This window comes from Eurosta solidaginis, chromosome 5 (genome assembly GCF_040869045.1).
Source record: "Eurosta solidaginis isolate ZX-2024a chromosome 5, ASM4086904v1, whole genome shotgun sequence".
In the NCBI taxonomy this organism is placed as follows: Eukaryota; Metazoa; Arthropoda; class Insecta; order Diptera; family Tephritidae; genus Eurosta; species Eurosta solidaginis.
Window position 1 is genome coordinate 45,753,471 of NC_090323.1, and position 21,885 is coordinate 45,775,355.

The 21,885-nt window shown below is 40.1% G+C and overlaps 2 protein-coding genes across 3 annotated transcripts; one reads left to right on the top strand and one right to left on the bottom strand.

The window, feature by feature from the left end:
• Positions 1–2,048: 2,048 nt before the first annotated feature.
• Arv1 (ACAT-related protein required for viability 1) lies at positions 2,049–11,829 on the bottom strand. Its single transcript, XM_067787136.1, has 4 exons — positions 11,560–11,829; positions 11,372–11,491; positions 11,153–11,306; positions 2,049–2,815 (listed from the first exon to the last, which is right to left on the bottom strand). The coding sequence occupies exons 1-4, from the start codon at positions 11,692–11,694 to the stop codon at positions 2,460–2,462; spliced, it is 765 nt and encodes a 254-aa protein (XP_067643237.1). The 5' UTR covers positions 11,695–11,829; the 3' UTR covers positions 2,049–2,459.
• Positions 11,830–13,858: 2,029 nt separating this feature from the next.
• Positions 13,859–21,172, top strand: LOC137252368 (succinate--CoA ligase [ADP/GDP-forming] subunit alpha, mitochondrial-like). 2 transcript variants are annotated; one of them, XM_067787948.1, is made up of 5 exons: positions 13,859–14,157; positions 14,553–14,726; positions 14,799–15,029; positions 20,110–20,290; positions 20,361–21,172. In XM_067787948.1, exons 2-4 carry the CDS (start codon positions 14,589–14,591, stop codon positions 20,116–20,118), a joined length of 378 nt encoding a protein of 125 aa, XP_067644049.1. In that variant the 5' UTR covers positions 13,859–14,157; positions 14,553–14,588; the 3' UTR covers positions 20,119–20,290; positions 20,361–21,172. The 2 variants fall into 2 exon arrangements, with proteins under 2 accessions (XP_067644049.1, XP_067644048.1); XM_067787947.1 differs by having other exon boundaries at positions 13,859–14,726.
• The last annotated feature ends 713 nt before the right edge of the window (positions 21,173–21,885 follow it).

Consider the following 21,885-nt stretch of genomic DNA (forward strand, 5'->3'; position numbering starts at 1 on the left):
GAAAAGAAAAATGTTCAATACATATACTAAATATTGAAAATACCACCACAAGTTTAAAAAAATTTAGATTAATGTATTATCAAAAATTATAAACCGTAAATGCAGCATAGTGTAACAGCAGCCTAAGTATGTAATAAATTAATAGCGATTTAATGGGCTTAATAATAACGAGAACAACAAAATATTATTAATAAAATTACAAAAATAGTATAATAAATCAAAGAAAGGACTTTGAAAATTGCATACATACATACATATAGCGCATACATAAAAGCAACCATAGAGTTGATTTAACCCTTTAATGTACAATGTATCATATATGATGTATTGATTTCAACTCAATCTAGGCAGAGAAACCACATAAGTGAAAGCAAAAGTTCGCAGCACATTTAAAATAAAGAAGACTTTTCTCTCGCCTTCGTAGAGTTGAGACGTTTATCACATTTTGATGTTGTGTGGGTTACAGTGAACGAAAAAATTTAGCAATTCTTAAGCAATTTTAAGTATGTACAAGCCTACAACATTTATGTACATACATACAAACATACATAAATAACATACAAGTATATAAAGAACATTTTTAATTAACGTATTTAAGCGAATGATAATAAATCACTTTTACGTAACACATTTTGTTTGTGCGTTTTGTTAGAAATTTGTTTTTATTGGATTTATAGTTTGCTTTTTAACATGGGATTGGTAAATGCAACTACATTACAATTACATAAAATCGACGACTGAATGGTATGGCCTAAAAGATGCAATATGGTCATATTAAACCGTTTCCGAAATAGTCAAGCTTGCACCTTAATCGTGCTGTTACCGGAACGTTACGGAACTATATCTGGCAAAGGACCATCAACATCCATAACCTACCGCAATTGTACCGAAAATCAAGAGCCGTAATAAAATCTTCAAATCCCTTGATGGCAGTACTTGGGGAAAAGACAAAGAAACGCTCATTACCACATACAAAGAAATTGGCCAGCCGATTGCATGCTACGCCACGGGCTGTCTCCTTATGTCCCCAGAACACCATCTACATAATGGGGCGAGAATACTCCCCATCAGGGAGAGAAAAGAGATGCTAACCAAACAGTTCCTGCTGAATACCCAGAAACCTGGGCACACCAACAGATATCTGATTGATGAGCAAACACCGCCTAGGGGCTTAAGCAGTCATCTCCGTAAGCATTATGAGGAAATACTTGAGAACTCAGCCGTCCTCAGGGAACTCCACAAACAGGCGTCGGACCTTTATGCCAGGAATTGTCCGGTGAATCCGGTATTCAAAGAACAGTACCCAAAACTTGCGGAAGAGGAATGCATACTCCCCAGGGAAACGCGAGTCACTCTAGCTCAACTTCGTTCTGGATACTGTAACAGGCTAAACTCTTACCTATCCAGAATCAACCCCGACATACAAAATGTATGCCCCGCTTGAAATGTGTCCCCACATGACACCAGCCATCTCTTTAATTGTAATGTGGAACCAACGCCTCTAACACCCCTTTCATTGTGGTCCACCCCTGTTGAAACAGCAAGTTTCCTTGGACTCCCGTTAGAGGATATTGATGAAAATTTGTGATCGGTCACACCTATTGGATGGGGCGAAGCACTGCTACAACAACAACAACAACCGCAATTTCATTGCTGCATGGTAAGATCGGCACAACAATGCACGTGTGTTGCATCAGTGGTTTTGAGTCAAGCAGATGTCAGCTGGAAAAACAAAAAATAATGAAGTCGTTTTTAGCATTACTTCAGAAAAACGCCAAGAGGTCATAAAACCTTCAAAGCCATAAAGGCTCTGCTGAAGCCTGAAACTTGTCTTTGACTATTCTTTTCATTCCAGATAAGTGGTAGCGGGGAGGTGGTCATTATACGTAAAACATGTGAATCTCCAAAGCAAAGATGGCCTTATTGGCTTAAAATCCTGACAGCTCTTTTTGTTTCTGGAACGAAATAGAAAAGCAAAAAAGAATTAAACAAGCGGTATGTAGGATAGTGCCAGTGTTTTTCTCCGATGTGTCCAAACTCTTACATACCCACAACAACCGGCAAAGGACCATCAGCATCGTTGAGACTCCCCCCAAACCTTCAGGACGTGTCGTTATCGCTACAAGAATATGAAGAAGTTGGTGTTAATCGAGTCTGTAAGATGACAAACAAAGATGTCCGATATTGGCATGCCACGCGTTGCGGTTGCAGGCGTCCTGATCTTAAAACGCTCCTTTAAGCTATTTGCGAGCTCTTGTCTAGTAAAAGTGCTTGGCTGTATAATATAAAAATCAAAGTTTTTTTGGTGATTTGAATCGACTTCCTTCTTCTTTCTGTTTTAAAGTATTCGATCATACTTTCATTCTTTCGCTAACATTCGTGTGTTTGATTTAGTTTTTTGGTTTTTTGGAGTGTATACATATGGCACTATTATTTACAATTTTGTAGTAAATACTTAGTTAAAAATAATATTCTAAGCTTGCAGAAATATGCTTCTTAATATACTCTTTGGCTACATAGGCAGGAAGTATGATAAAAAACGCTTGTATTTTCTTAAAATTTCCTACTATAGCATATATATATACTAAAGCTAATAGATGATGACCCGAAACTAGAAAATGATGAATATTAGCACCGAAATCTGTAGTATTCTCACGCCAAACGATTAATGGTAGTAGGAAAATCTTTGAAAAATTTGCTATGGTTATAGCTTTCAACAGAGTTAGAGTAAATTTGCCAATGCCCACACCTTTAATCTGTGAGGAATTATGAGCCCAGGTGATTACTAATAAAATGAGTGTGATAATTAAATAATCTGAAATGAAATATCGTCAAAAACAAATTTTTAATGTTGCTATCAGTTTGTTTTTATGTCGGTATTGATATAGGCATAGACAGTCCCTAATTGGATGTGGAAATATCCCACACTTCCCGAGCGGACAATATTATATAAAAGTACCTTGCAATGAATGGACGTTTACAAGGCCGTAAAAGAGATCCCTTTTTCAAGCGCTCCACCATATTTGCCCATTGTTCTTTAAAAAAATGGATCAATAACTTTTGCAAACAAGGCGACGTATTGACCAACTTAAAGCACCCGGATTATATTACGAATTTGCCAGAAACTTATTGGAAGGTGAGAAAAAATTCAAGAGTAATATAATATATAGAGAAACACCCTACGTCGGCATGTAGAGATCAGGAAAGGTCAGTATAAAGTGACCATGTTGAACATCCACGTCAATGGCACTACGCTACCGACTATCCTACACCCCAAAATATTAGGTGTGATCAGGATCTACGTTTTGGTGAGCATGAAGCCGCAATTGTACCGAAAATCCAGAGCCGTAATAAAATCCTAAAATCTCTTGCTGGCAGTACTGGGAGAAAAGATAAAGAAACGCTCATTACCACATACAAAACAATTGGCAAGCCGATTGCATGCTACGCGTCCTCGATATGGTCGCTAAGCCTAAAGACTACTCACTGGAAGAAGCTACAGGCCTGCCAAAATACTGCTCTCTGAACCGCCACGGGTTGTCTTCTTATGCCCCCAGAACACCATCTACATAATGAGGCGAGAATACTCCCCATCAGGGAGAGAAATGAGATGCTAACCAAACAGTTCCTGTTGAATACCCAGAAACATTGCTACAACAACAACAACAACAATACCCAGAAACCTGGCCATCCCAACAGACATCTGATTGATGAGCCAACACCGCCCAGGGGCTTAAGGAGTCATTTCCGTAAGCATTATGAGAAAATATGGCACCTGAGAACACGGCCGTATGAAGCCAAAAAACACAAGCAGGTCCTCAATAAACTCCACAAACAGGCGTCGGACCTCTATGCCAGGAATTGCCCGGTGAATCCTGTACTCAAAGAACAATACCCTAAACTTGCAGAAGAGGAATGCACACTCCCTAGTGAAACGCGAGTCACTCTAGCTCAACTTCGATCTGTATACTGTAACAGGTTAAACTCTTACCTATCCAGAATCAACCCAGACATACAAAACATATATCCTGCTTGTAACGTGTCCCCATATGACGCCAACTATCTCTTCAACTGTATTGTGGAGCCAACGCCTCTAACACCCCTCTCATTATAGTCCACCCCTGTTGAAACAGCAAGTTTTCTTGGACTCCCGTTAGAGGATATTGATGAAAATTTGTGATCGGTCACATTTATTGGATGGGGCGAAGCACTGCTACAACAACAACAACAACAACAGGGTTTTAAAAGGGAGTGTTAGTTGTATATGTAAAGGCGTTTTTGAGATATCGATCAAAATGAACCAGGGTGACCCAGAACATCATCTGTCGAGTACCGCTAATTTATGTTTATATGTAATATCACGAACAGTATGCCTGCCATGATTCCAAGAGCTTTTGATTTCGCCCTGCAGGACTTTTTCATTTTCTTCTACTTAATATGGTAGGTGTCACACCCATTTTACAAAGTTTTTTCGAAAGCTATATTTTGCCTCATAAAACCAATCAAATCACCATGTTTCATCCCACTTCTTGTATTTGGTATAGAATTATGGCATTTTTCGAAATTTTCGATATCGAAAAAGTGGGCGTGGTCATAGTCAGATTTCGCCAATTTTTAATACCAATATACGTGGCAACCCTGGTGTGTGAAAGCTAAAGTAATTTGTGCTCCTCTTTAAATTTCCAAATTCATTGTTTATTGTGAGTCTTAATTCTTACAACCTGCTTCTAAACATTAACAAACGTGACATTTATCTGTGGAAAATAAGATCCTCTGTCAACGTGATCTCCAATTCAACTTTACTAACTTGGCAGTATATTGCGATTGGTGTTCCTGCTTTGTTGTTGTCAGTCGACTTGATTTTTTTGCCACCTTCATCAACTGTGTATCCTTCGAAAGGTTTTATAGTCACTGAAGTTTGTTTGTGCTTCAAGCTTTATGTTGTGGTTTGCGTCTATGTTGAAGCCTGCGTCATAATAATGTAAGCTGCGTTAGAGCTGCCACCCAGTTCCTTCGAGCATTATTTTTGGCCCGTTTTTTTTTTCGAACACCATGGATCCAGTCAATGGTAAGCGTCGTGGTGACGACCTTAGTAACGAGGTTGATAGCGCCAAAAAGGTGCAATGGATCAGCGGCTTCTCTCCTAGTTTAATGCAAAGCATAGATCAGCGATTTGCTAAGTTCAACGATCTGATTGCTAAGCAAATTTTGGACTCGGAAAAAAGGCTCATTGAATTCGTATGCAAAAACTAGAAGAGCTTAATGCAAGATTTACTCAGCTGGAGACGCGTGTTCGAGCGCGTTGGTTATCTCGAAGAGGAAGTAAAAACACTCAAAAACAATGCGTCAAAGCAAGATAGCCATATTGCCGCAAGTGAAGTCCGTGTACACGGAATTCCCTTTAAGGAAAGAGAAAACTTAACAAGTGTCTTTCATCACCTCTGTTCCACTCTTAGATTGCAACCAATTCCTATAATGAGCACTTTTCGGCTACGGAAACTAGACAACAGCGTGACAGATCCGGCCGTAATAATCAAATTTCAGTCGCCGACAGACAGAAACAAATTGCTTAAAAGTATAGGCACCTTTAGGCCCCAAAACAATCCAAACGTCAAGGGTCTGCAATTAGTTCATGTGGGCATAAATTCAAATGCTCCGATTTATGTAAATGCTTCGCTGTCCAGGCAAAACTATGCGATCTTCAAGGCAGCGATCCGTCTAAAGAAGAAAAGGAAGGTAGTAGCGGTTTTTTCTAAGAAGGGTCTGCTACATATCAGACGAACAGCCAACGCCAGCCCTGAAGCAATACTAGCTAGGATTTTCTAGAGCGTCTTGAGAATACCGGCGAAGAAAGCGCTAGTTCCTTTCGAGATGATGATGCGCCAGCAAATTATGATCAATAAATTAGTTTTTATGTATGGTATATTACTTAAGTTCTTGCGTCTCTTCGTTTCCGTCTTTATCTCTCCCTATCATACATTCATTTATGTTGTCTTTATTGTTACGCATCGCAGAGCATTCTTTATATCCCATAGATAGTGATGGTCCTAGACTATAGGTTGTCTAGTTCCAAAGACTGCTTACATACACTGTTGCGCGTATTCAGCAAACGTACTAAAGGGCTCAAAGTCATCCATCTCAATGCGCAAAGCCTATATAAAAAGCTGGATGAATTGAAATTCATATCTGAAGGTTCTGATATAGATGTTATATGTATTTCCGAAACCTGGTTTTCTTCATGTCACAAAAATGATTTGGTGCAACTAAATGGATATCAACTTTTCAGGGCTGATAGACGTGGTCATGGTGGTGGTGTTGCTATATATGTTAAAAGTAGTTTATCCTGTAAACTTTGCTGCAGTGCTAGTCCAAGTGATTCTGTCGAATATGTGTTCGTAGACGTGTTCTCTGTAAATAATGAAAGGCTTCTTATCGGCTGTGCATACAGACCTAATCGTGGAGTTGACTTCTCTGGCTTTATTGAATTTCTCGAGCCTCTACTTATAAGCTATGATAATATAATCGTCGCTGGGGATTTCAACTCCAACCTTCTCGTCGACTCAACTCTAAAGCTAAGTATGGAGTCTCTTGGACTTTTTCCCACCAATTTAACTTCACCTACACACTTTACTGACTCAAATTCTTCTTTGCTGGATTTATTTTTTGTGAATGGTCCCCTGAAATTGCTCCACTACGATCAATTGTCTGCATCGTGCTTTTCAAAACACGATCTGATATTTCTTAGTTACCACTTTCAAACGTCACACATCCAATGTTCCTTTACGTATCGTGATATTAGAAGCATAGATTACAGTTCCCTTAATGCAGCGGTGGAGTCGGTCGAATGGAGCTTGATTCGTACGCTGACATCGGTCGATGATCAGGCATCATTCCAACAGAACCATATTATTAGGCTTTTCGACAACCATGTACCAGTGAAACTCAAAGCTGCTACACACAATACTACCCCTTGGTTTAGTAAAGTACTTAATTCACCAGCGTAACCTTGCTTACTCACGATGGAAAAGATACAAAACCCTGGAGGCTCACAACTGCATCAAAGCAGCTAGGATCGCTGCAAACAAAGCCATTAGGTCAGCTAAGCAGAAATTTTATAATAACAAGTTTAGTGCTGCTTTGAGTTCGAAGGAGACCTGGAAGTCGATTAAAGATATTGGTATCGGAAAATCCAAATGTGATATTTTTGTCCTCCCTGATGTAGACCTTAACGAGATAAATATAAATTTTGTAAATCTGCCAATCTTAAGTGACAATTATTGTATTCGCGCTAATGTTGATTTTCGTCCTCTTGAGTTTGCTAGTGTCGATGATTGTGATGTCGTTCAAGCCATTCTTTCAGTAAAGTCTAATGCTATGGGGTTCGATGGTATATGTCCGAAATTTTTAAAAATAATTCTTCCTAAATAATTCTTCCTCACTTAACCTACTTGGTTAACTCTGTGCTGACGTCCTGTGTATTTCCCAAATATTGGAAAGTTGCTAAGGTAATCCCAATCCCCAAGCAAAACAAGGAGTATAGACCTATAGCTATCGCTTCCCATGGCAGTCGGTTCTATGTACCGGAGCGACTCGGGATTTTTCCCGACCAAGGACTGTCATTTCAGTGTGACCCCATTTAATTTGTTGCGTCCCTCCCACAAATTGTCATCCTCTCAGCAGCTCCTTGCAGCAGGACTGCTCCAAATTCTCTTACTCCGGGAAGGCATCGAATCCAATCCGGGTCCGTCTCCTGACCCCGGTCCTGAGAAATGGTTTTGCTGCATCTGCCGGAAAAGAATCTTTTTAGTACGGTCATACTCTGTTCAGTGTGTCTCGTGTAAGGGATGGTTGCATCGGACAGGTCGTTCTGGGCTTGATCCCAAAACCCGACGTCCAGGTAACTTGTATAAATCTTTTGTGGCTCCTTGCTGTTCACGCCCAAGGGCGTCCCGTAGTCTACGCCTAAGCGCCCCCCCCCCCCCCCACACTACCTTCCAGCAGCACCGCTGCTCAGCAAGCCGCAACAAGTACCCGCTGCTGCTCGCGTCCCACGGCGCCAACAACTCTAACAGCTGCTACCACTCATAACTACTATCTTCGTAGTAGAGTCGGTAGCAATGCTGAGCATCAGCCCTTGCCCCCGTCTTCCCCCCCCCCCCCCCCCCCCTTTTCCAGCAGCAATCGTGTAGGTCAGGGAAACAGACTCTTAGTCCCTACCTCCGTTTGCACCGTTTGCCAGCACAGAACATATATGTTTGCGACATCCGCCCAATGCAGCTCCTGCCTTGGGTGGTGCCATTTTCCTAGATGTTCTGGTCTCCACGACGGCAACCCTCCGACGGGTTTCATCGCGCCATGTTGCCAGGTCGCAAACACAAATCATCCGGGTACCACAATGCTTGCCCAAGGACGCCCAGTCCCAGACGGAGAGCCAATAGACACGCACATAAACACAAATTCAGTGCGTCACCAATCACCACCACCGCTAAAGAGGTTGAGGACGCCCCTGGTCGCGCTAAACCATCCAAAGCAGTGAGCCCAGATGGCATAGCCATGCCGATGCTTAAAAGCCTAGGGAAAGAGGGTTTCAAATATTTAGCACATGTCTTTTCAAGTTGGTCCCGATACTAAAGGTAACCAGCTAACATAGGAGAGTCATATCGCCCGATATCTCTCCTATCGTCAGTAGCCAAGACGCTTGAAGCCATTTTGCTCCCCTACTTCAAAACAAATTTTTTGTCATCAGCATGGCTTCAGAAAACTCCATAGCACCACCACCGCGCTAAATGCCAATAGCACCCAGATAAATTGCGGTTTAAATCAAAACCCCCACCATAGAACAGTACTCGTTGAGCTAGACCTATCAAAAGCTTTTGATGCCGTCAACCATGGCACGCTACTGCAAGACCTGGAAGGGTCTACCCTTCCCCCATGTCTTAAAAGGTGGACCGCAAATTATCTGGGTGGTCGGCAGGCATCGGTGCAATTTAGAAACGAAACATCAAAACCAAGAAGAATTAAACAAGGGGTGCCACAAGGTGGTGTCCTATTCGCACTTTTGTTTAATTTCTACATATCTAAGCTACCTTCGCCACCAGAAGGAGTTACTATCGTTTACTACGCCGATGACTGCACAATAATGGCCACAGGCCCATGCCCACAGATCGATGAGCTTTGCAACAGAATGAACGGCTACCTCTCTGATCTCTCCAGTTTTTTCGCCTCGCGAATCCTGGCATTATCACCGACTAAATCATCCGCGACATTATTTACAATATGGACGTCCCAAATATCGACCATTTTGAACATCCACGTCGATGGACGTACAGTCGTCTAGATCTGTTCTCCTTACCCACGTCAGACATCGTATGCTAATATCTGATCGCCAGTTTTCATTACTTCCATACGTCTTTGGAACTCGCTCCCTTCTAGACTTAGGCTTATAAGCGATGCTCTGCTCTTCAATAAAGAATTAACAAGTTTCTATAATAACCTAGACAATTAAAATACCGATTTCGGTAATAGTGCAGTTTACGGTACCCACCGAAATTTGGGCCAAAATTTTCGAGTGAGGTATCAAAAGACGCGTATTCACGTCTAGATCAAGAATCCGAAAGCGTTCAAAAGATATTAACGAAAAACCGAAAAAAGACCCGCGGGACCCTCCGAAACCGGGGGTTGGATCCATAGTATTTCTGCGCAGAACACCTTTCTGCGTTGGCGGCCTTCGGCCGCGCTTATAAAAAATAACCCTGGGCTACGCCATGCCAAGTCCGGGTGTGTGGTATAACCGTGGCTACCGCCACGGTGATGCATACTTTTTTTTGTGGGTACAACCACAACAACAACCACATTAAAATCGCCAACTTCAACTGCAAATATCTCCGGACAGAGATAAAATTTTTCTTTTCCGCCTTCGGATTATTGTTCTCGAGATTAATACGCGTCTTTTGATACCTCACTCGAAAATCTTGGCCCAACTTTAGGGTGGGTACCGTAAACTGCACTATTGCACGATTTCTTCTAAGCAAATGTACTCTATCATTCGTTTATTTATTTATTTATTATTTATTAAATATATTATTTATTGTAACCTTTTCTTAGCCATAGTCATTAGCTTTAAGTTTAAAGTTTAAATTGTTCCTATTTTATGCCTTTTACCGACTAGCACTATAAAATAATTTTTGCCAAATTGTTGTGCTGGGATGAATTGCCTAATAAATACAAATACAAATATAAAGTGAGTTCAGGTAAGTACGTGATCTAAGTTTAGTAAAGATATATCGATTTTTGCTCAAGTTATCGTGTTAACGGCTGAGCGGAAGGACAGACGGTCGACTGTGTATAAAAACTGGGCGTGGCTTCAACCGATTTCACCAATTTTCACAGAAAACAGTTATCGTCATAGAAGCTATGCCCTTACCAAATTTCACAAGGATTGGTAATTTTTTGTTCGAAATTTTCTTTTATTTTTGTATTTTCTTGCACCATATCATTATTGGAGTTGAATGTTGCCATAATTTACTTATATACTGAAAGATATTAAATTTTTGTTAAAATTTGGCTTTGAACAATTTTTTTTAAAATTGGGCGTGTTCGTCATCCGATTTCGGTTATTTTTATTTAGAACACATATAGTAATAGGAGTAACATTCCTGCCAAATTTCATCATGATATCTTCAATGACTGCCAAATTATAGCTTCCAAAACTTTTAAATTATTCTAATTAGTATATCATTTCCCTTCGAATCTTGTTGTTGTTGTTGTAGCAATGCTCGCCCCACCTAATAGCCGCGACCGATCACAAATTGTCATCAATATCCTCTAACGGGAGTCCAAGGAAACTTGCCGTTTCAACAGGGGTGGACCATAAGGAAAGGGGTGTTAGAGGCGTTGGTTCCACATTACAATTGAAGAGATGGTTGGTGTCATGTGGGGACACATTGCAAGCGGGGCATACATTTTGTATGTCGGGGTTGATTCTGGATAGGTAAGAGTTTAACCTGTTGCTGTATCCAGAACGAAGTTGAGCAAGAGTGACACGCGAATATTGTCCTCTCGATTGGTACTACGCTAATGCTTTCACATGTTTCAAAACTAGTTAGGGGCTGTCTTTTATGCATTTTTTATAATTTAATTAACTCAAAATTACCCAATAGATTTTGTAAACAGCATATATAAAATCCCTTCTCGCTGACAATTTCATCTTGAACGGAGTCAGATTGTGTACTTGCTAGACTGCCCTTTTGTCGCCATAATGCAAATGATTCCAGCAGAAGCAGCACAAGCGAAAGTTTCGAATTCAGCTTTAAAGTGCAAACAAACAAGAAAGTATTGAAATTGGCTTTTGGCTCACCTAGCGCATGCTTACCTTAAAGCTCTGATTATGCAGCATATGCCGGTAAGACTCTTGGGACAAGAGCATTGCATCCACTAGAATGATAATCGGATCGAATTCGATATATTTGTCTGCTACTTTGCGACATTTTTCCTAAAGAGCAAATGTATTCTATTTGTTAATAAGGAGGTATATAATTAAGAGATTCATTTTAAACATACGCATTGAGTTGTTTTAATTGCTGTGTTACTATACTTCTTATACAATTCGGCAATTGGATGTCCGCAATTAATGCAAATATATGGTTTTTGTTGCTTTTGGAAGGAGTTCCGTTCTTGAGTGGTTGGTTTAGTCATTCTTGCATTTTCTATTAGAAAAAACACGATTTCATCAAACTCATAAGGCCATCTAGGAAGGTGCAAAATTTTTTTCGAATGATTTAAATCGTTTTGGTCTTCTCAGCTGTTTTTGACGTACGAGATGGATAGTTTGATTTCGTTTTGGTTCCTCGTTTGTAAGTCATTCGCTCTCTTAGCTTTATTCGTAAATATTAGCGCTAGTGATGCAATCGGCTTTCGATATTTTTCGGTCTTCATCACGCCACGTAATTAAGCCATGTACGCTGTATGCGAAGCCGAGCGCTGCATGGCCTATTAAAGTGCCTGGACACTAAGCGACGCGACACGTAGCGACACTTCCACAAAATATTCGAGGCATTTGGTGGTGTCGTGTCGTCCGACTGTCGTTATGTGTGCATGGTTCCATAAGAATACATGCAAAGGATAATTTGTCGCTACGTGTCGCGTCGCTTAGTGTGCATGCACTTTTAATGAACAAAACAGTGTTTAAAAAACTTCAGTCGGAATAGTAAAAGTCACCAAAATTTCGATTTTCAGATACTTTACTGTTCGTCGACTTATTAATACGAACACTTGCTTGTGCTTGCGCTTTTGAGAAAAAACAACAGTCTCAGTTCTAGCACAAGCAAAAAACGAAAAGCGAAAGAAATGAAATGCCGTAACAGTTCCGCCTTCGTATATTTAATTATTGATATTATCGCGGATTTTCTCAGTGGCCACAGTCACTGATTTTAACAGTCGCAAAATTTTACAGTAAATTAAGTAATGTCGTCTAGGTAAAAGCGAAGCCTGCTTTATAAACCCAGCTGTTGGTTCTAGCATTGCGTCAAAATTTTTATTTATTTATTAAGAGCTCCCTAAAATATCTACCATGTCTAGGATTTGGTAATTCAAAATTTTGTTGAACTAGGTAGATTAATTTAATAGTCAGTACAAGGTGTAATTACTTTAGAAATATGATCCCCCAGGTGAGTTTCACATTCAACAAAATTGTCTTTTTCCACATACTTTATTTAGTTACAGTGATGTATTTTAAATTGTGTTACTCACTCTCTGAGCATTAGAAAACCTGCTAAGTAAGTATAATTATTCGAAGATTTATTGTAAATTCATCTAAAATTAAATATTTTAACTCCATATCATTTTCCGCTACCAATTTACTGTGTGCACTCAGCATACAAAAAGCTTTAAAAAAAGAAAAATACAATAAAAATATTAAAAGAAACGGTATTTACCATTAGGATGAGATTCTGCCCTTGTTGTTCTCAATGACGTCTTTACCCTCCTTAGAGTGCTGAAAGAGCGTTCCACAGTTGCGGTTGTGCAGGGCATTGCAAGCAGAATTTCAATTGCTTCTCTTATCTTCAAGATCTGTTGGTCCCTGATTTTGGCAAGCCTTGTACCACATTTCCAGTTCATTACCTATACAATATAAATTATAAAAAACCTTAGCATTAGCAAGTTTGCTTTCAATGTCTTTAAGACTCATCTTTTTGACAATATTTGGATGATATGTAGTCAAACAAAAAGCAGGATTATTTTTCTGCGAAAACCTTTTACTTAGTGAACAAATTAGGGAGTCTAGATGAAGGTGAGGATCTAAAAACCTTTCATTGTTGATGTTTAACTTTCAGTTTTGTGTTCTTAGTTCGAGAAGGGGGCTGCAACGGCCCCCTCTGCATTTGGGCAGAACACGTTTCTGCGTTGGCGTCCTTTTACCGCGATTTATAAAAATAACCCTGGGTGGGTCCAACAAAGGTTTGGCGTTCAAAATTGTATCCTCGCAGAACAAGTTTCTGCATTAGTGTGTGTGTGTACAACAAATCTGGCAAACTACACCAATCACATGAAAGTTTTAAACAATTTTTTGCTTATACAGAAATAAAACTTAATTTTTTATTTCGGATTCTAATAATGGAGGTCGAGGCGTGTCTTATGATACCAACTCTGATTATTTTTGATAAAAATTTGGTAGTACATCGTCTTGTAACACATTATCCGGTTTTTTTGTTAACCAACACTGATTCTGCAATATTTTATTTGTATATGTCATCTATTTGGGGCATTATACAATTTCGATTGCGTGCGTCTGTTGAAACCAACTACTACCCTACAAGCGGAGGTAACCAGTTCACCCACACATTCAAAGCTTTTTTCGCTCTCCACTAACACATCGACGTTTCATGCTGTCATCGAAATGACAGTTCATTAATTATTCCGGAAAACATTGAAACGCAAAAAAAATATAAATTGTTTACAACGAAAAATATCTTGTGCTTTTAGTTGTGACATGTGACGGAAATTAAAAATTTTGTTGCAGAGAACACCTTTTTGCGTTGGCGACCTTCGCCCAAGATAACATTAAGTTAATTTGAGTTGTGACATGTGACGGAAATTAAGAATATTGCTGCAGAGACCATCTTTTTGCGTTGGCGGCCTTCGCCCAAAATAATATTAAGGGTAAAGTTTTACAAGACGGTACACCACCTAATTTAAAAATATCAAATAATAATAAAAACGGAGCTCGAGGCGCGCCTTTTGATTCCACGTTTGATAATTTTTGATAAAAATTGGGTGGTGCACCGTCTTTTAAATCGTTACCATATTAAGTTGTATAGAATCGGCGGGATGGCCTACAAAGTTTTATGTCTACTAAATCGCTCCCGATATGGTCGGGCTACTACCTTAATGGTTCCCGGAACGTACCCGATCTGCATCCGGCAAAGGACCACCAAAGTCGATAACGGGGAGTGTCCTTATCGCTACAACAACAACAACATTATTTACTTTCTGATTTTCATTCATACGTATGTGCATTTTTAAATAATAAAAAAAATGTTATATTATTCTAATAGATAGCATCTCCGCCGGGTTGCGGTTCAGCTCAGAATATGACAAAATCAAAGGAAATCTACAAAAACAAGGTACTTTACAAGCAACATGCTTTGGAATACGGTACCAAACTGGTTGGATGTATTTCCCTAAAAAAGGGTGGAACTACGCATCTTGGTTTGCCAGTATTTGCTTCGGTAATTTATATTGATTTGTAGTGATTAAAAATTGCAATAGTAGATAATGTAATGTGAATTAAAATTGAATAGGTAGCCGGAGCAAAAAAGGCAACTGATCGGCATGCAACTGTTATTTATGTGGTGCCACCGGGAGCTGCTGCTGCTATCCTAGAAGCATTAGAAGCAGAAATGTCTTTGATATTTTGCATCACCAAAGTTGGGCCAAAACATGATAGGGTTCGCGTTAAGCACGCTCTCTTAAGGCAAAAAAAATCGCGTCTAGTCAGGCCCGACTGTTCAGGAATCATCGCACCAGAAAGGGTAAGTAAATTGGCTACCATATTAAATATATAAGCAACATGTATGATTTTTTTAGTGATAATTTGTCATGCTTTTGTTGATATTCATCTGAAGAATGCAAATACGACAGAGTTCGAAGTTCATGTGAAAACCAATTAATTTTTTTAATTAGCATTTGGAGAGAAAAATACATATGTATGTATGCATAGAACTGCATAGAAGGGGAGGAAAAATTAATTATTATCAGTAGATTTGCATGATTTTTGTCATTTTCCCTGCATCGCAGTTGTCATTACATTGCGTTAAGAGAGGACATCAACACCTTACTACCCACAGCCAGTTAAAATTATTGTAAATTTTGCTCTTTTCATCACTGTTTCAAAACGTGGAAAGTTATATATCGAACATTCCATGGAGAATGGTGCATTTTAGCAGACTTTCTCATAGCCGGCATTATTAATATTCAATCCCTAGAAGGTTTAATGTAGTCATATCAATAGTTCCCGAGATGGAGGGGCTAGTACCACAATGGTGCTTGTTACCGGAACGTAGATAGATAGATCATTTATTGAGGATTGCACAGTGACTTGCACATCTCCTTCACAGCACCTCATCCTAGCCGACTTCCTTGATGAACCCCAGCAGTGTTCTTTGCTTGAGGGATTAAATGTGGGAATGCTCTGGCCATGGTGAGCCCATAAACTTAGCCCTACGTCTTGAAATTGCGCCGCAATCTAGAAGGATATGGTCCACCGTCTGCTGATCCATCACAAAATCGGTATGTGTTGTTCTATACTATACCCAGTTTTTGCATGTGACTGTTCAGTCTACAGTGTCTTGTAAGAATAGCCGTTGGGGTTTTTAGGTTATCTTTTTGAGAGGCCTATTAATGCCCTATATCGAGTTGTGCTGTAACCCCCTAACAGTAACTTAGATTGACTCAGGCCTGGCATATTGCGCCAGTGTTCTCTCTTTTCCCTCCCTTCTGCAAATAAATGCCCCTGTGGGCCAACTGGCAGGAACAGCTCGGGATCGATGGGTCATGCAGTTGCTGCCTCTCTTTCCGTGTTGTCCGCCTGCTGTTGTTGTAGTAGCAGTGCTTCGCCCCATCCAATAGGTGCGACCGATCACAAATTGTCATCAATGTACTCTAACGGGAGTCCAAAGAAACTTTCTGTTTCAACAGGGGTGGGCCATAATGAGAGGAGTGTTAGAGGCGTTGGTTGCACAATACAGTTAAAGAGATGGTTGGTGACATGTGGGGACACATTACAAGCGGGACAATGTTTTGTATGTCGGGGTTGATTCTGGATAGGTAAGAGTTTAACCTGTTACGTTATCCAGCTCGAAGTTGAGCTAGAGTGACTACTCTCATTTCCCTAGGGAGAGTGCGTTCCTCCTCTGCTAGTTTTGTTCTTTGAGTACAGGAATCACCGGCATAGAGGTCCGACGCCTGTTTGTGGAGTTCACTGTAGACATGCTTGTGATTTTTAGCTTCATACGGCTGTTTTCTCAGGTGCCGTATTTCCTCAATGTAATGAGGCCGTGAACAACAAGAGCCACAAAAGATTTATAAAAGTTACGAGGAATCTAGCCCAGAGCAACCTGTCCGATGCAACCATCCCTTGCACGTGAAACACTGACAAGAGTATTTATTTTTTTAATTTAATTTATTTATTATTACGGCTGTTTAGGCCTAAAACTTAAACTACTAAGTGCAATTCATTGTTATAATCACTTATTACTATTGAATATGCTGTTGGAATGCCATGTGATTCCGATCAGCATATTTACTAGCGTGACAAAGGGACGAGTCTGGGAGCCAGTCATTTAAGGAAGGTCGGAAAGGACGCGTTTCCAATCCTCCAGTGCTCCCAGCTTAAGGCAACAAAATTTGGAACTTATATTTTTCAATTATATGTGTATTTTAAGCTTTCGGAATGTATTAGTCTCCGATCAATGCAGCTAAACATGTCTTTGGATGTTGGAAATTGAAAATAAGTGTATCCAATCACCCCTCAACTTTGTTTAGTAAAGACGCTGTCGGAATGCATGAAGATTCCGATTAGCACAGCTCAACATATAATGGGAGGTTGAAAAGGACGTGTTTCCAATCCCCCTTGCTCCAACTTTTATTTGGCCTTATTTTCGTTATTTTTGTTACACATTATATAATTTTATTGTTATATTTATGCTGTCGGAATGCGAATGATTCCGATCAGCAACAGTAAATACCAGCTGGAAATACCGAATTCCAGCGAAATTAGTTGTTGGAACTGTCTGGAGTTACAGGTGGCGTCCGATTTTCTTTTCCTTAGGGCCGGATGCATTGTATTTTGCTGCTACCATTATTACCATTCCCTTTTCGCGCTCCAGTATCGGTATATCATGTAAAAAAATAAAAGAAAAAAAACTATCTTATTGGAAGGTTTTTACAATGCTCCAATAAACTTTTTTTAAAAGTATTGAAGTTATTACTACTTTTTATGTGATTAGGAAGTTCATTGAAATATTTCAGGCCCTTATATATATGACCGTCCTAAAAAGATTCTTTTCCGGCAAACGCAGCAAACCCATTTCTCAGTACTGGGGTCAGGAGAAGGACCCGGATTGGGGTCGATACCTTCCCGGAAGAGGAGAGTATGGCGCAGACCCGCTGCAAGGATCTGCTGGGGGGTTGACAATTTGTGGGAGAGACGCAACAAATTAAACATGGAGTCCGCCTGCTCATTGCCCTCCACTCCCCTGTGGCCTAGGACCCAGGCCAACAGTACTACGTTGTGTGCTCCTAATTGATTCAGCTTTTCTACGCACTGAAGGACAAGTGCTGACTTTATTTCGAACGCCGCATGTGCCTTTAGTGGAACCTGACTGCCTGACTGAGTATGGCAATTGTTTCTTTGGGGTATCAGCGCTGAAGGTTCAGCTTAGCGCACTAACTTATGGCGAATACTTCCGCTCGAAAATGCTCGGATGTGCTTTTAGAGTTACTGATATTTTGGTTCTGGGTCCGAAAACTCTGGCTCCAATCCCCTCTGGCGTCTTCGAGCCATCTATGTACCTTCCGATCTTGAGCCTAGTAATACATTGCACCCGCCTATACCTATACAGCCGTACCAAGAGACGGAGCAGCCCATTACATATTGGCACAACCGGAGCACTGCTGGACATCCATCCTATATGAAAGCTATGCATTCAAAAGTGTTTGTACCAGTGGCTGGTGCACACCGAACTGGACCAATGTATGCTATATTGAGGCCTTCACAAATACCAAGCTATGTTTATGTAAATAATGTTACTGCTAATGTCAATTTGCACGGTTGAGCACATACAGTACCTACGTTTATACAAGGTGGAACACCACACTACCTACATGGCGATGTAGCCACCGATCAGGTTGTTGTAAGAGATTAATTAAAATATGTTATTCATAAACACTGATTCTTATATTTTTATTATCATTAAACTGTAGACTAGACTCATGACGGGTATTCTTACTGGATACTGCCTTCTGGCGTCACATGCCTTTAAATTAGTCTTGGTCAGTGATAGCAGATGTAGGAAGTGCGAGTTGGAGGAGGAAACGATCGATTTCATTCTGTGCTCGTGCCCTGCGCTTGCCGGGCTAAGACTCCAGCTGACAGATGTCAGATCTAGAAGCAGCAAGTGGCTTAAGTTCTAGGAAGCCGCTAACCCGCTGGAGCCATGAGAAGCGTGGGTGCACTTTGGGTGTACCAAGACAAGTTCCGTACCTGCTCCGAATAATTTGATAGATAGATAGATTAGATAGGGATCTGTTCTAGGTCCAACTCTTTGGAATGCGGTGTATGGCGGGGTGCTACAAAACCACCTTCCCGGAGGCACGGAAATTGTCGGCTATGCAGATGATATTGTCGTAGTAGCAGTGGCCAAGAAACTTTATCTGCTCCAAGCATTATGTAATGACGCCATGGGAAGAATAGAGGAATGGTTGACGAACACGGGGCTGGAGATGGCTAGCAATAAGACAGAAGTGGTTCTGATGAGCTCAAAGCGGACTGTGGATGAGTTGGTCCTAACCATAGGAGATTTTCAAATAAATTCAAAGCCCTCCTTGAAATATCTAGGAGTAATCATTGACTCAAAACTAACTTTTAGGGAGCACTTCAGGGCGGTGGGGGACAAAGTTTCTAGAGTTAGTGGAACCCTAACGCGAATAATGCCCAACATCGGCGGCCCAAGCGAAGCTACCCGTCAGCGATTATCCAACGTAACCAGCTCTATAATATTATATGCAGCACCAGCATGGCACAGATCTAAAATGGTCCACCAAAAAGATATACTAGCAGCCTACCGCATTACTGCTATACGAATAGCATGTGCTGTTCCGACGACGCGATCCATGTTTTATCCAGGAAAATCCCAGTACATCTACTCTCAGGTGAAATGGCCGATCTGTATGGCATTGGATTCAGCCGACCATCTGAAGATGCTAAGAAAACCGCAAGGTCACGAACAATAGTAAGGTGGCAAGAACGGCGGGAAGATTCGAGAAAAGAGCGCTGAACCTTCATGCTAGTCCGGAATATAGCGGAATGGTACGAGCGAAAACACGGCAAACTAAATTACCATCTCACACAGATATTGAGCGGGCACGGTGGCTTGAAGGAATATCTACATAAGCGTGGGATAGAGGAGGATCCTTTCTGTCCAAGCTGTCCGTCTGAATTGGAAGGCGCAGAACATGTAATATTTCACTGCCCTCGTTTTCACGGCGAAAGACTGTCTGTAAACAGAGTTTTTGGAGAGGAACCTTCCATTAGGAATTTAGTTCCACGAATTTGCGGACAAATAGATTGTTGGATTGCTGTGAGCAAGATGGCCTTTATAGTAATGACGAAATTGATGATGCATGCCGAAAGGGAGCGTAGTACGCATACGAAGTAGTGGCGACTAATCGCCTTTGAAGTTACTTTACCAGGTCCTGATTCTAGTTATCTGAAATTTCTCTTGTGCCTTTGGAAAAGAGCTATGTGTGGAGCCCTATTTATGGAACACTTTTCGGCTTATATTAAAAACTTTTAATCTATTCTTACTGATATGAGTTTCTTTTTCATTCTAGGTAATTTGATTTTGACGATGTGAGGATAGAAATATCGCAAATATTCCAGCTGTGGCTGTAAGAACATACATTTGCTCAAATTAGAAGAAAACTGCACGGTTGAGCACATCCAGTATCTACGTTTATACAAGGAGGAACACCACACTACTTTCACGGGGATGTAGCCACCGATCACGTTGTTGTAAGAGCTTTTTTTAAATATGTTATTCATAAACACTGATTCTAATATTTTGTTTTGGTTTTTACTTTAGAGTCAACCTGTTATATAAGCGATGTCAGCTATGCCTGTAACTTAAGCGCCTTCAGATGTAATAGTTACCGCGGACGCGGTCACAGGAGTAGTTCACTACGTGGGGATTACACTAATCAAGGACTTTCAATATCGGAAGGATTTCCAGCACTATAACACACCAACAATATGTGCAATCACCCGAATAAATTGTACAACAAACGTTAACACCACATCATCAGCCAGAAACAACAACAACAAACGCAACAAGTTGAAACTTCTAAACAATTAATGACTAGTGAACCACCAACATATCCGCAATATGCGCAAACATCAACACCAACATGTGTCGCCTACTTTGCAACACGGTGAAGATGGCCAAGGCCATTCTGATTCTAATACTGATAAAGGCGAACCATTGGCAAATTTAAAAACTCAAACAGACCACGAAAAATGTTGATGATGGTATTAATTCTAGTACGGATAGTAAAGAATTTAAACATAGGAAAAAAGCTAAACTTGATAAAAACTTAACCGAAGATGACAATGTTTCCAATTCTAATACTAAGGAAGATGAACCTTTGATAAATATGAAGCTTAAAACAGAGTTATCAAAAAATGACGATGATGATAATGATGTTGATGCAAAGTCCAATGTTGAAAATGATGAAAATTATGAAACAGAATCTGAAAATAGTATGAGTGTGGATTATAACCTGAAGCAAAACTGTCATATCCTGTACGGCCAGAATTAGATGTTAAGAAAAGAGCCTACATAAAGAGGCTCAGTATATTTATGGAAAATTTATCATGAGACAATGCCCAATGTATGTATTTCAATTAAATTCAGCACATTGTTGGAAAAAGCAGCTAAACTTTATGCATCGTGTAGAGAAACCAGAACATTTACAATTTAAATATAACGAACGTGGTGCAAAATGTAAATTTTGTGTTATTCAAGCAGCTACACCAAGCTTCAACAAATTATTGTACCATGAGATTTCTCATATGCCTAATAGTCATTATTTAAAATGTAAATTATGCGATTGGAAGACGAAAATACATTCAAGTATGAACTTTTATTTACGTGTACAACACGCTGAAACAATTGATGTAACAACGAAAAGTTTAGAATTGAATGTTTGTCCATATTGTAATCACAATGGTATTTACGCAAACACTTAATACATCTTTTCTATGTTTAGAATGTGGTGAATAATTTAGAACAAATACAAGTTTACGTGTACACCACAAGATTTGAACGAAAATATCTTGAGGGTATGGTTACACCTATGTGGCATCTACAAGATATTTATAATTACTAGTATGGAATGAATCCGGATATGGAAGAAAACGGAGGTGACGAATCACCATGCTTCTTTGGATTCTGGTGATACTCCTGACATGCTTCCTAATTTCCCTACGTCTGATGTTACTATACCTACCAAACTAATATGACTGCAAACTGATGAGCAACACTACCAGCGCAGGAAAAATAAGAACTTCAAAACAAGGTTTCGGAAAGGGCACGACTATGAATAGACGTT

Bases quoted from the DNA above. Each gene is read 5' to 3' on its own strand.
- LOC137252368 (XM_067787947.1), top strand. From the start codon at position 14,589: ATGACAAAATCAAAGGAAATCTACAAAAACAAGGTACTTTACAAGCAA. The intron at 14,727-14,798 runs GTAATTTATATT...AAAATTGAATAG, and splicing joins GTTTGCCAGTATTTGCTTCG to GTAGCCGGAGCAAAAAAGGC.
- Arv1 (XM_067787136.1), bottom strand. From the start codon at position 11,694: ATGACTAAACCAACCACTCAAGAACGGAACTCCTTCCAAAAGCAACAA. The intron at 11,307-11,371 runs GTAAGCATGCGC...TGCACTTTAAAG, and splicing joins TGCATAATCAGAGCTTTAAG to CTGAATTCGAAACTTTCGCT. The intron at 2,816-11,152 runs GTAATTTTGAGT...ATTTCATTTCAG, and splicing joins CTGTTTACAAAATCTATTGG to ATTATTTAATTATCACACTC.